The 11,677-nt window shown below is 58.4% G+C and overlaps 2 protein-coding genes across 3 annotated transcripts; both read left to right on the top strand.

Annotated features, from left to right (window-relative positions):
* The first annotated feature begins 676 nt into the window (after window positions 1-676).
* Window positions 677-2,841, top strand: Lrg1 (leucine rich alpha-2-glycoprotein 1). Its single transcript, XM_041669051.1, has 2 exons — window positions 677-803; window positions 1,664-2,841. Exons 1-2 carry the CDS (start codon window positions 781-783, stop codon window positions 2,679-2,681), a joined length of 1,041 nt encoding a protein of 346 aa, XP_041524985.1. The 5' UTR covers window positions 677-780; the 3' UTR covers window positions 2,682-2,841.
* A 1,246-nt stretch (window positions 2,842-4,087) lies between these two features.
* Window positions 4,088-10,328, top strand: Plin5 (perilipin 5). Of its 2 annotated transcripts, XM_041669049.1 has the most exons (9): window positions 4,088-4,122; window positions 4,373-4,537; window positions 4,705-4,744; window positions 5,073-5,268; window positions 5,893-5,975; window positions 6,189-6,369; window positions 7,359-7,558; window positions 8,891-9,004; window positions 9,457-10,328. In XM_041669049.1, the coding sequence occupies exons 2-9, from the start codon at window positions 4,494-4,496 to the stop codon at window positions 9,964-9,966; spliced, it is 1,368 nt and encodes a 455-aa protein (XP_041524983.1). In that variant the 5' UTR covers window positions 4,088-4,122; window positions 4,373-4,493; the 3' UTR covers window positions 9,967-10,328. The 2 variants fall into 2 exon arrangements, with proteins under 2 accessions (XP_041524983.1, XP_041524984.1); XM_041669050.1 differs by lacking the exon at window positions 4,088-4,122 and having other exon boundaries at window positions 4,289-4,537.
* Window positions 10,329-11,677: the final 1,349 nt, after the last annotated feature.

Genomic DNA, 11,677 nt, shown 5'->3' with positions numbered 1-11,677 from the left:
CACACCCAGTGATTGTAACTATAGTGTTGGGGAGGACGAGACAAGAAGGTCTCTGGGATTCTCTGTCAGCCTAGTCCAGTCTCGGGTCGGTGAGAGCTAAGAGAAAGGCAGCATTGACCTGTGGCCTCTGCGAGTGTGTGTGCCTGTCACACAGCCATTGTTGTCCTCAAAGGCAAATTCATAGCCTCGAAATGGATTTCGCTGTTGTAGTTTTTGTGTTTGACACAGTCTTCACAGCAGACACCTGCACACGCTGAGCTTTGGATACATGCAGTCATCAGAGGCTCTCTTGAAGACTGTCAGCTGTGCAGGTGGGGAAACTGAGTCCTGGGACCCTAACCACCTGCATTAGGACGTTGTGTAGGAGCTCGAATTCAGAACCAGGCCCTGCTCCTTGCTCAGTGCCTTAAAGAAGCATAGAAAGAAAACACAGCGTGCCAGGTATTCGACCGGAGAGTTTTCCCAACACTCTTCCTGCTGTAAGGAGCAGCCAGGCTCCCGGTCATGTTGCAACCTCCCTCCCCAAATCGCATGGTGGGAGAGATGGGGGCTCAGCCCTGGAGACACTGGGTGGGACCAGTCCTTAGACCAGGAAGTTAAAGCTGGAGAAAGGCCTTCCAGGAAGGGGCAGGAAGCAGCGGCCACTGCCAGGAAGGGGTGTAGCAATGCTGACCTATCCCCAGGCTCTTTCCTGCTGTGCACTGAGGTGGGGTGGGAAAGGTATAAAGCCACCTGCCTGGGGCCACAGGAACAGACTCGGAGGGACACAGAAGAGCGGCCATGGCCTCTTGGCAAGGAGGGAGGTAGGTCTCCCCTGGCCTGTGCTGGACAGACCTGGCACCAGGCCAGGCAGAGCCATGGGGACATTGCCAGGACAGAAGCAGGCTTGCAGGCTGTTATTGAAGACACAGACACTCAGAGGCCCCGTGAGCAGGCATAGGGGAGGTGCCTGGTAAGGCCCGAGGCCATGGTCACCTCCACTCCACTGCAGTAGGGAAGACCCAGAGCTCCAGGGCTGTGGTAGGACTTAGCCAGGCCTGACTACAGATGGACTCTGTTCACCTGGACCCTGAGTTCTCCTGGAGTACCCAGTGATGGCCACAACCCAAACCGGGACTGGACAGAAAGGAGGAGCCTAATCTGGGAGCTTCTGCCTTCCTGAGAATGACAGAGAAGGGTTGATGAAAGCCGGACATTGCGGCTGAGGCTTTGCAGGATGAGCAGAAGTCCACTGACTCTCCCTTCCAAACACATAATGAGGGAGCTAGGAATAGACCCAGGATACATACCAGATTAGAATTAACAAGGGAGCTGGGCTGGGAATAATTAATAACTGATCATCTGTTAGGGATAGGGGTGGGTTGGGAGTGTGTAGGGGTCAGACCCAGGAATTCAAGCAACTTAAGTGATGTAGAGGTGAGACTTGCTGTTGGACAAGGGCTGCTTCTGGAAGCAGAGGGGAGGCAGGAGGTGAGAATGAAAACAGTGTGGCTGAGGCTTTGCCGGATGAATAGGAGTTCACTAGCTCTGCCAATGAGCTCAACCTAGCTAAAGGACAAAAATAGACACAGGAAACAAACCGTGAGGCCTTTATCGTCTCAGTCTAGCATGGTGGCCACGGGGGATGAGGGGATATATTTTCACCATGGTTCCATGACCGCAGCCCCCAGGACCTCAACACCCGCCTACCCAGAATCTTGCTCCTCCTGGCCCTCTTGGTGACTTCAGCCCAGGGCATTGCGTCCAGCCTCAAGGAATGCGTGGTACTGCCGTCGGCTGAGGGCACCACCGTCACGTGCCACGGTGCCACCGAGTTCCCGAGTCCCCTCCCAGCTGATACTGTCCATCTGTCTGTGGAATTCTCCAACTTGACGCAGCTGCCCGCCGCCGCCCTGCGAGCGTGTCGGCGCCTGCGGGAGCTGCACCTCTCCAGCAACAGCCTCCAGGCGCTGTCCCCGGGGCTGCTGGCGCCTGTGCCCGGTCTGCGCGTCCTGGACCTGACCCGCAACGAGCTTCGCCGCCTGCCCCTGGGGCTCTTCCTCGCCTCGGTCGCCCTGCGCACCCTGGTCCTGCGGGACAACCGGCTGCGGGACGCGAGCGCGCGGTGGCTGTGGGGCCTGCGCGCCCTGGGTCACCTGGACCTGGCGGGGAACCAACTGCGCGCTCTGCCCGCCGGGTTCCTCACTGGCCTGCGCGCCCTGAGCACCCTGGACCTGGGCCACAACCTGCTGGAGACTCTGCCCGCCGGCCTCCTGCGGGGCCCCAGGCGGCTGCAGCGCCTGCACTTGGAAGGGAACCGGCTGCGGAGGCTGGGGGATGACCTGCTCGCGCCCCAGCCCTTTCTGCGCGTCCTGTTCCTGAGCGACAACCGGCTGGCCTCGGTGGCGGCCGGCGCCTTCCGGGGCCTCCGGCAACTGGACATGTTGGATCTGTCCAACAACTCTCTATCCAGTACGTCCCCCGGCCTGTTGGCGTCGCTGGGGAGGCCGGCCCGCGACATGCAGGACGGCTTCGACGTGTCTCACAACCCCTGGGTCTGCGACGAGGACCTGCGGGACCTGTGTCGCTGGCTGCACGCCAACAGACATAAGATGTTCTCGCAGAACGACACGCGCTGCGCCGGGCCCGAGGCCCTGAGGGGACGGCGGTTGCTGGATGTGGAGGAGCTGGGGTCCCCGTAGGCTGGTGACTGGGGCGCGGGCTCCCCATTATCTCAGGGATTGAGGTTCCTTGACCCCCTCCAAGCTCTTCGTTGTCTGCACTCTCCTTCTGCCGCACCCCAGGCCACCCTGTCAGGGGTCACCAGTCACCAAAGCAGTTAGTAAAACCGGCTCAACGTTTCCTTCCCTGTTGTTTTAGATTTATTTTACGCGCGTGCGCCGCAGCGACCTTGTGGAGGTCAGAGGGCAACTTGCAGGAGCCAGTTCCCTCCACCCACAGTGTGTCTGCTGGGGATTCTTTTTTTTTTTTTAAATATTTATTTATTTATTTATTTATTTATTATGTATACAATATTCTGTCTGTATGTATGACTGCAGGTCAGAAGAGGGCACCAGACCTCACTGCAGATGGTTGTGAGCCACCATGTGATTGCTGGGAATTGAACTCAGGACCTTTGGAAGAGCAGGCAATTCTCTTAACCTCTGAGCCATCTCTCCAGCCCTGCTGGGGATTCTGACTCAGGTCTTCAGGCTTCCGTGGCAAGCACTTTACTGACTGAGGTTGCTCTCCAAACCCTTTTCACTGTGTAGCCCAGGCTTGACCAGAACTCGCTCTGTAGACCAGGCTGGCCTCGAACTCGGAGATCCGCCTGCCTTTGCCTCCTGGCGGGAGGAGGGGGTGCGTCTGCTGGAATTAAAGGCGTGCGCCACCACAGCCCATCTTTTTTTCAAGACAGTGTCTCATGTTGCTCAGGCTGGCCTCAAACTTGTTATGTTAGGATGCTCTGAGCTCATGATTCTCCTGCTTCTGCCGCCTGGCGCAGGGGTGACAGTCCTGCAGAGGAAGCTGGAGAGTGGGTTAAGTCTGGAGCGTCGGTTCGCTGATCTATAAAGTGGGGTCAGAGCTGACAGGATCAAACAGCAGAGACCATAGAGTGGCGAAGGGCTCCAGCCAGGGTTCGAGTGCCAGCGACCACACGATGGCTCAATCACCTGTCACTGAAGTCACAGGCGGCCGTCTCCCTCTCTGGCCTCCTCAGGACCCGGCGATGCACAATGAGAGACCGACATACAGACACCCGTACACATAAATGTAATGATGATGATGATGATGATAATGATAATAATAATAATAAGGAAGCAGGTCTGGGGAGCCTCAGTGAGCCCAGGCTATCCTGAGCTACAGAGTGAGACTGACTCAGAAAAACAAGCGTACATACGAAAGTCAAGAGTAAGAAAGACCTCGGTCCTAGTCTGACGTCAGATATGGTGACCGGACAGGGACACCAGCGTTCCTGGTAGCTATGGCCACGGGGGTGGGGGGTAGGAGGTGGGGATGGGACACACCCCGGCGCCTCATTGGCCTGCTCCCGGAGGCCCCGCCCAGAGCTGCTATAAGGGCGCGACGGACTGACTCGGGTGGGGGTTTCGGGGACACCAGCGGGGTCTGCTTTGTACCCAGGTGAGGGCGCACTAGGCACTGACCCCCACCCCCCGAACACCCGGACCTTGCCGGCGGGGGAGGCCGAGGGGGCGGGGCACGCATGCGCGGAGCCACAGGCGTGGCAGGTGGCGGGACCCTTGGCCCAGTGGGCCCCGGCCCAGGACCCAGTTGGGCGGGGCCCAGGCGCAGAGGACAGTGGGACGGCCATGGTGGGGAGGCGCAGGGCGCATACAAGCCCTAATGTCAGCGTCCCTGTCACCCTGGACAGCTGAGGGTGACCTCGGAGCTCCACGTGCAGCCTGTGCCTCAATTTACCTGCCTGTCAAAGGCACCTGATTCTGCGGCCGCTGCCTCCACTCAGCAAGTGGAGTTGGTGTGTAGGTCTGGAAATGGACCAGAGAGGTGAAGGCTCCAGTCCAACGCCACACCGCAGGTAATGATGGAATCTGAACCCATCCACGTCTCCTCCGGGCCCACGCCCCGTCCCCCACAAAGCCATAGAGCTTTATTATATACTGTGCACGCCTTACTTATGCACCTCAGGACATCCTACAGGGCTAACTCTCAGGGGTCCTCTCTCTGTGTGTCCTGTCTTCCCAGGATGTCTGATGAGACAGTTCAGGAGGAGACGGACCAGCAGGTGAGGGGCTGGGAGAGGGGGAGTGCCTCTGAGGGGGGATTCAGGGCTGGGTCCCCTCACATCCCTTGTGGGAGGCGCTAGCAGTGAGACACCAGGTCCAGCTCTCTTCTCGTAGTTGGTGTCGCCAAACTCAGGGTACACACCACCCACAATTACAACCTATGGGGAAACTGAGGCCCCAATGGTCAGGTTTCTGTCCTGGAGGTCATCACCCAGCGGGTCCCAGGAGCACCGGGAGGTGCCCTGCTGCGCAGCACGGGGTGGGGGGGCAGCAACCTGCCTTCTGCCTCCTGGTGGGACCGGGCCCTGGTGTCACTGGTTCCTGCAGAACGTGGTGAAGCGTGTAGTGGCCTTACCCCTCGTCAGGGCCACGTGCACGGCCGTGTCCGGTGCTTACAACGCGGCCAAGGACAAGCACCCACTGCTGGGATCAGCATGCCGCCTTGCTGAGCACTGCGTGTGCAGTGTAACCACCTGCGCCCTGGACCATGCACAGCCGCTGCTGGAGCACCTGCAGCCTCAGTGTGAGTCTGAGGAGTCGTGCCCCCCAGTTCCTACCTTGATCTCTCTTTACCAACCCAAAACCAGGTGTCCCTCCATGTACACCACATCCTCCTCCCCCCCTTTTTTTTTCATTTTTCTGACTCAGAGTTTTGCTCTGTGGCCCTGGTTGGCCTAGAATGCACAGCAATCCTCCTGCCTCAGCCTCCTGAGTGATGGGATGATAGGCATGTGCCACCACTCCCAGATGTTGCAAGGGCTGGAATCAAATCCACATGTAGTCAGTCTAGACTCCCTCTTGGGTCCCCAACTCTGTCTCCTCTGTTCGTTCCCACCTTCCTACACCTTCCTTGTCTCCAAAGGCTGGGTCGCTGGCTCAGGGCGCTCACCTGACCAGGGGGACAAGAGCCCCTTGGCCGACTGTGTGACTGAAGAGGGTCCCCAACTCCTGAGCCCAGCTCGCTGAGTTACCCAGCAGGGGACTAGAAGACAGGGCTCAATAGCTTGAATGCCTCAGGTCCTCTTCCCTGTGTCTGCCATGTCCCCCTAGCCAGGGCCCCTCCGTGACCGCTCTTGTACCTGTGGGGTGGGAGGCAAGCACTTCCGCCACAGCCCTTTAGTCCTCCATGGCTCCCCTCTCTCTTCAGTGGCCACTGTGAACAATCTTGCCTGCAGGGGACTGGACAAACTGGAAGAGAAGCTACCGTTCCTGCAGCAACCGTCGGACACGGTACTAGAAATGACCAGGCCTAGGGGACCCTCCCCTGAGGGTCAAGAAGGGGAAGGGAGAGAGAGACCTTGGGGGAGCAGATGTATAGGAGGTACACCCACTTCAGGGCCACCTAACTGAGGTACAGAACTAGGAAGATCTCCGTTCCCAGGACTAGGTGGGGGTAAATGGAGCCGCAAGCCCACAGTGCCGAGAGTGACACCTTCCCCACAGGTGGTGAGCTCAGCCAAGGACGCAGTGGCCCACAGCGTCACAGGTGTGGTGGGCCTGGCCCAGCAGGGCCGGCGCTGGAGCGGGGAGCTGAGGCGTTCCATGAGCCAGGCCATGGACATGGTGCTGGGCAAGTCGGAGGAACTGGTGGACCACTTCCTGCCCATGACTGAGGAGGAGCTAGGTACTGACGGGAGAGGGCTGGGGCTTGCCCGAGGTTGCAACACTCCGCACAGGGAAACCTGGAACTCGAGCCTAGGTTGGATCGCTCCCTCCACTCTGCACCCAGAAAATCAGACACCTGGACACCCCAAGAACACACAGGGCTTTTGCATGTAGTGGCCCTGAAAACGGCTTTATCTGGCTTGCGGATGTATGGATTCATTTCATGTCGTCTGTTGCTGTTAAGACAGGGTTTCACTCTGTAGCCAAGGTTGGCCCTGAACTCATAGCCACCCTGCCTCTGCATTCCAAGTGCTGGAATGACAGGCGTGCGCCACTGGACCTGGCTGTTTGGTAGAAAACCTGGGTTCAAGTCTTGGGTCTGCCTCAGGACTGCTAAAGTACTTCAGCTTAAAAGTGTATGTGCGCTGGGCGGCGGTGGTGCACACTTTTAATCCCAGCACTCGGGAGGCAGAGTCAGGCGGATCTCTGTGAGTTCAAGGACAGCCTGGACTGCAGAGCGAGTTCCAGGACAGGCTCTAAAGTAAAACAGAGAAACCCTGTCTTGATAAACCAAAACCACAAAAAAAAAAAAATACACACACACACACACAAAACTGTGTGTGCACGTGTGTGCAAGCAAGTGTGCCACGGCAGGCACAGGAGGTCAGAGGACACCTCCAGGAGTCCTTCCACCATCACTGAGCCACCCCACTGACCTACCTCAGTTTCCTCGAATGTACAGTGCAGGTGCCAGGGCTGGGACACAAAGCCCAGCTCGGCTCCCATCCCCAGCACCCCATGAACCGCTGTGGCAGCACTCACCTGTCACCCCAGCTCTCAAGGTCAGCCTCGGCTACATAGTGAGTTGAAAGCTAGCCTGGGCTACATGTTCACTCTGTAGGGTTTGGGTAGTTAGAGGGGCAATGGTGACACGGGGACGCTGTCCAGCTGGGGACCTGGGCGCTCTGGACAGTGGGTGAGCAGAGTCCCCGGTGTCCCCATCCCCAGCGGCCCTGGCAGCCGAGGCCGAGGGCCCAGAAGTGGGCTCTTTGGAGGAGCAGAGGCGACAACAGGGCTACTTTGTGCGACTGGGATCCCTGTCAGCGCGCCTCCGCCATCTGGCCTATGAACACTCTCTGGGGAAACTGAAGCAGAGCAAACACCGCACGCAGGACACGCTGGCCCAGCTGCAGGAGACTCTGGAGTTGGTGAGCAAGCAGGGATGGTAGTTCCCACTGAGGTGGGGCAGGGTTCCTGCTGGCGGGGTGGGTGTGGGGGGGGGCTCCCAGGGATCTGAGTCTACTAGGCTCAGGAAGAGACCCCATCCTGACACATGACCCTAGGTCCCAAATCACACCTCAGCCTTCACCCCAAACTGTCTCCTGCATTTTCTGCCCCAACCCCCTCCTGTACCCCTCAAGGCTTATAGGGCCTCTGCTCCCAAAACTCTTGCCCAGTTCACTCACACGCTTCTTTACACACACACACACACACACACACACACACACGCACGCACGCACGCACACACACGCGTGCTCCTCATAGAGGACACACCAGAGGGCACCTGTGAGCACAGTCTTTGTCCTCCTGTTCCTGCCACCCCCTTCCCCACTCTGCCTCCTACAGCTTCACAGTAGGCTCCACCCTGCCCCAGGGCCCTTGACCTCCTGGGAATGCAACCCCAAAGTTTGTGCTTTTGCATTAATGTAGGAGCAGATGTTAGTCTCCCTCCTCTTCCTGCCTGAATAGTATTCCACAACACACATATCCATGTGGTCCTTACTTCCTGTGCTCCAGATTCTCCCCATTGCCAGTGCTGGGATGGGACGGGTACTTCACACAGGCTGGGAGGGAGGGTGCTCAGCACTGAGCCATGCCCACAGGGGCGGGTGGGGCGGTTTGGACATCATCACGTTACTAAATGCTTATTGAGAAAGCTCACTGTGTACCTGGCCACAGTTGCGTGTTTCACCAGCCATGTGGGGCCACAGGATCTTGCATTATCACCCCGCTTTCAAACCCCCGCTGTATGGTATCACCGGGGTGTGGTGGCTCAGGCCTTGTCATTCCAGCACTCAGGCAGTCCTGCAGCAGTTCCCGCAGTGAAGCTCTGGCCCTGTTAATATTGACTCCATGTCCTCCCATCACCCCCTTCCCACCCTCCTACTTCCTGTCTCTGTGGGTGTGAGACTGGAGCATCCTCGGAAGGGATATGTGCTGTGTGTCCGCACTGAGCCCCATCTCAAGGACCACCCACAGTAGAGCAGTTATCTGCTCCTCTCTTCCTGGCTGCATACTGAATACTGATATCCCACACCGCGTGTCCATTCACCTTCGGCAGGAGAGGAAGGGACCGCTGTGGACCGGGCTGTGACACTGGGCAGACAAGAGGAGCAGAGGGGGGAGGGACCTGCTGGCCAACAGAATGCAAGGCTCGCTGTGTTCGGACAGTGCCCACTAAGGGCTGCTGCAGGTTAGGGTGCGCCTACTCGCCCCAGACCTCCAGCCTGACTCTGACGCCCGGTGTCCCTGTCCCACAGATCCACCATATGCAGAGCGGGGCAAGCCCCATCCCCACTCCCCATCCCCCAAAGGTGCAGGAGCTGTCGGGGGACTGGACTCCATGGCCGGAGAATGGGCGCAGATACAGCCAGGTGAGGGGCCACGGGAAGGTACTAGACAGAGACCCCACCTCAAGTGCTCTCTGGTTGGGTGTCCATGAGGAGGTAAAACACATACTCTTGTATCCAATGAGGTAAAGTACGGTAGAGCTGCAGCCTCCATTGTTGTTCATAGGGGAAACTGAGGCAAGCAAGGCCCTCACATTAGATCTCATGGGGAAGCTGAAGCAGGTCGAAGCTTCAATTAAGTCTGGTTCTCAGCCTTCCTAATGCAGCGACTGTTTGATACATGTTGTGGTGACCCCCACCCTAAAACTATTTCACTGCTACATCATAGCTGTAATTTTGCTACTCTTAATAATCGCAATGTAAATATCTGATACAGGACCCCTGTGAAAGGGTCCTTCAACAGTCATGGGATTGCGACCTACGGGCTGAGAACCTTGCATTAGATGAATGCGAAAACTAAGGCGGGGCCCTTGCAGGTGGAGCTGGAGACGCTAGCCCTGTCTCGCAGCCTGACCCTGGAGCTTCAGAGCGCAGTGGACGCGCTGGCGGGTTGCGTGCGGGGCCTGCCACCTGGTGCCCGGGCCAAGGTGGCCGAGGTGCAGCGAAGCGTGGATGCCCTGCAGGCCGCCTTTGCCGATGCGCGCTGCTTGCGGGACGTGGCGCCCGCCGCTCTAGCCGAGGGTCGGGGCCGCGTGGCACGGGCGCACGCCTGCGTGGACGAGCTGCTGGACTTGGTCCTGCGAGCCGTGCCCCTGCCCTGGCTTGTGGGACCCTTTGCACCGGTCTTGGTGGAGCGGCCCGAGCCCCTGGCCGACCTGGCCGCCTGCGTGGACGAGGTGGTGGGCGGCCCCGACCCGCGCTGGGCGCACATGGACTGGCCGGCCCAGCAGAGGGCCTGGGAGGCCGAGCACGCAGACTCGCGGGAACAGGCCGAACCCCCGAGTGGCCCGCCCAGGCACAGACTGATGCCGGAGCTGGACTTCTGACCAACGAGGCCCCTGCTGCCCCCTGGTGGTTACGTGACCGCATTTACCCTGACGGGCAGTGGACTCGACGGAGACCACTCTCCCTCTCTTGTGATCCTGTCCCCGCCTTCAAAGTTGGCACACAGCTATCACGCCAGCACTAGAGAAGCTAAGACAAAAGGATTGAGATTTGAGGCAAGCTTGAGCTGTCTCCTTAGCAAGACTGTTAGAAAAATGCAGCCCTGGCCTCTGAGGAACACGTGGTGTCCTGGGACATCAGTGTGTGTTTGTTGGGGGTGGGGGGAGGATGTGTCAAGATGTCCATCCAGGCCTCCCGGGCCAGAGACGCACTTGCTTTGCTGTTCATGGTCCGGAATAAACATGTTTGGTGTGGTCTGAGGTGGGTCTTGTAACTCAGGTGCTGGGGTTTTTCAAGGTGTGACTTTTCGGGGGAATTTCCAGCCAGTGTTCAGAGTCAATGCATTTCTTAGGGAGCTGCATGGAGGAGATTAGGTTAACTGTCACCCCCTCAGTACACGTAAGTGGAAGCCACTCATACTATAGTATAAATCAGTTTTTGGACCTTCTCGGTAGCAGGAGAGGAGATGGCCTCTCTTCCCCCTCCTCCTTGGACCTGGCAGGCTACACTGGGGTAGGGTTGCGGGAAACAGAAGCAAGGCAGAGGCTGAGATGGTCCCACAGGGCCCTCCTGGCTTCTCACCGCATTCTTGCCTGCCCCTCTCGCTCCCGGGTCAGGGCAGCCCCTGGCCTCCCTGAAACCCAGTCTGGATTGTGTTTCTGGACTTCACTTGCAGAAACCCCAGAGCTCCCTAGTGCTCTCGGAACAGCACCCCCTCTCTGCCTACCTACCAGTGCCCATCTTGTCCAAAAGGAACAAGGACCCCCCCCCCCCCCCGTGCCCAAGGCCGCCTTCTCCAGGGAGCCTTGTGGATTGGGGGAGGGGCAGGCGCTAGCTGGAGACCCAAGAGGGAGCTGGCTGCAATGCCCCCACCCATGCCCTCAGGAGCAATAGCTGGGGGCACCCACTTCTATTCCAGAACTGTCGCCCAACACAACCAAGGCTCCAAGGAAATGACCCTGGGGTGCCAGCCCCTCATCCCACCCCGCCTGGAACCCTTCCCTGCACTCAGTGCCAGAGTTAATCGCCTCATTGCTGAGGTCGGGATCCTTGTTCCTAGGGTACAAGTCCTGGCCAGGGCCCAGGGTGGGAGTGGTGGTCACTCTGCCTGCTTGGCAGACACAAAGTTGGGTTCTCACCCCCAGGGTGCCTCCTGCTCTACATTTTAGCCATGTCCCTTCAGTAGGGGGACATGTCACTGCCCTCCTTAGGACACTCTTCCCTTGGAGACCCTGTTTCTGCCTGGTAATGTAAGGTAGTGTTTGTTGACTACTAATCATGTATTACCTCATTTTAAACGTGTATGCACCTTTAATAGCCCCCATTTATAGACAAATGTTTCTTAAGTGTCTGATGTGTGCCAGGCACTGTCCTGGGTGCAGGAGATAAACAGGATGGCAGGTTAGGCTGTGTGGGAATCTGGAGGGAGGTGTAGCAGGCAGGGGCATGGCCTGTGCAAAGGCCTTGGGGCAAGAAAGGGTCCTTCTGTGTTAAAGGTGGATCCAGGAGCACAGTGTGAGGACAGAGGCAAGGAAGTCCAGTGATGACTCTGGAAGGGGGAACTCAGCCCCAAAGGTGGTGCCTGATCAGGCG

This window comes from Microtus oregoni, unplaced genomic scaffold (genome assembly GCF_018167655.1).
Source record: "Microtus oregoni isolate MIOR12 unplaced genomic scaffold, Mior012 000019F_ref0000042, whole genome shotgun sequence".
In the NCBI taxonomy this organism is placed as follows: Eukaryota; Metazoa; Chordata; class Mammalia; order Rodentia; family Cricetidae; genus Microtus; species Microtus oregoni.
This window is presented reverse-complemented; position numbering and strand designations above follow the sequence as displayed.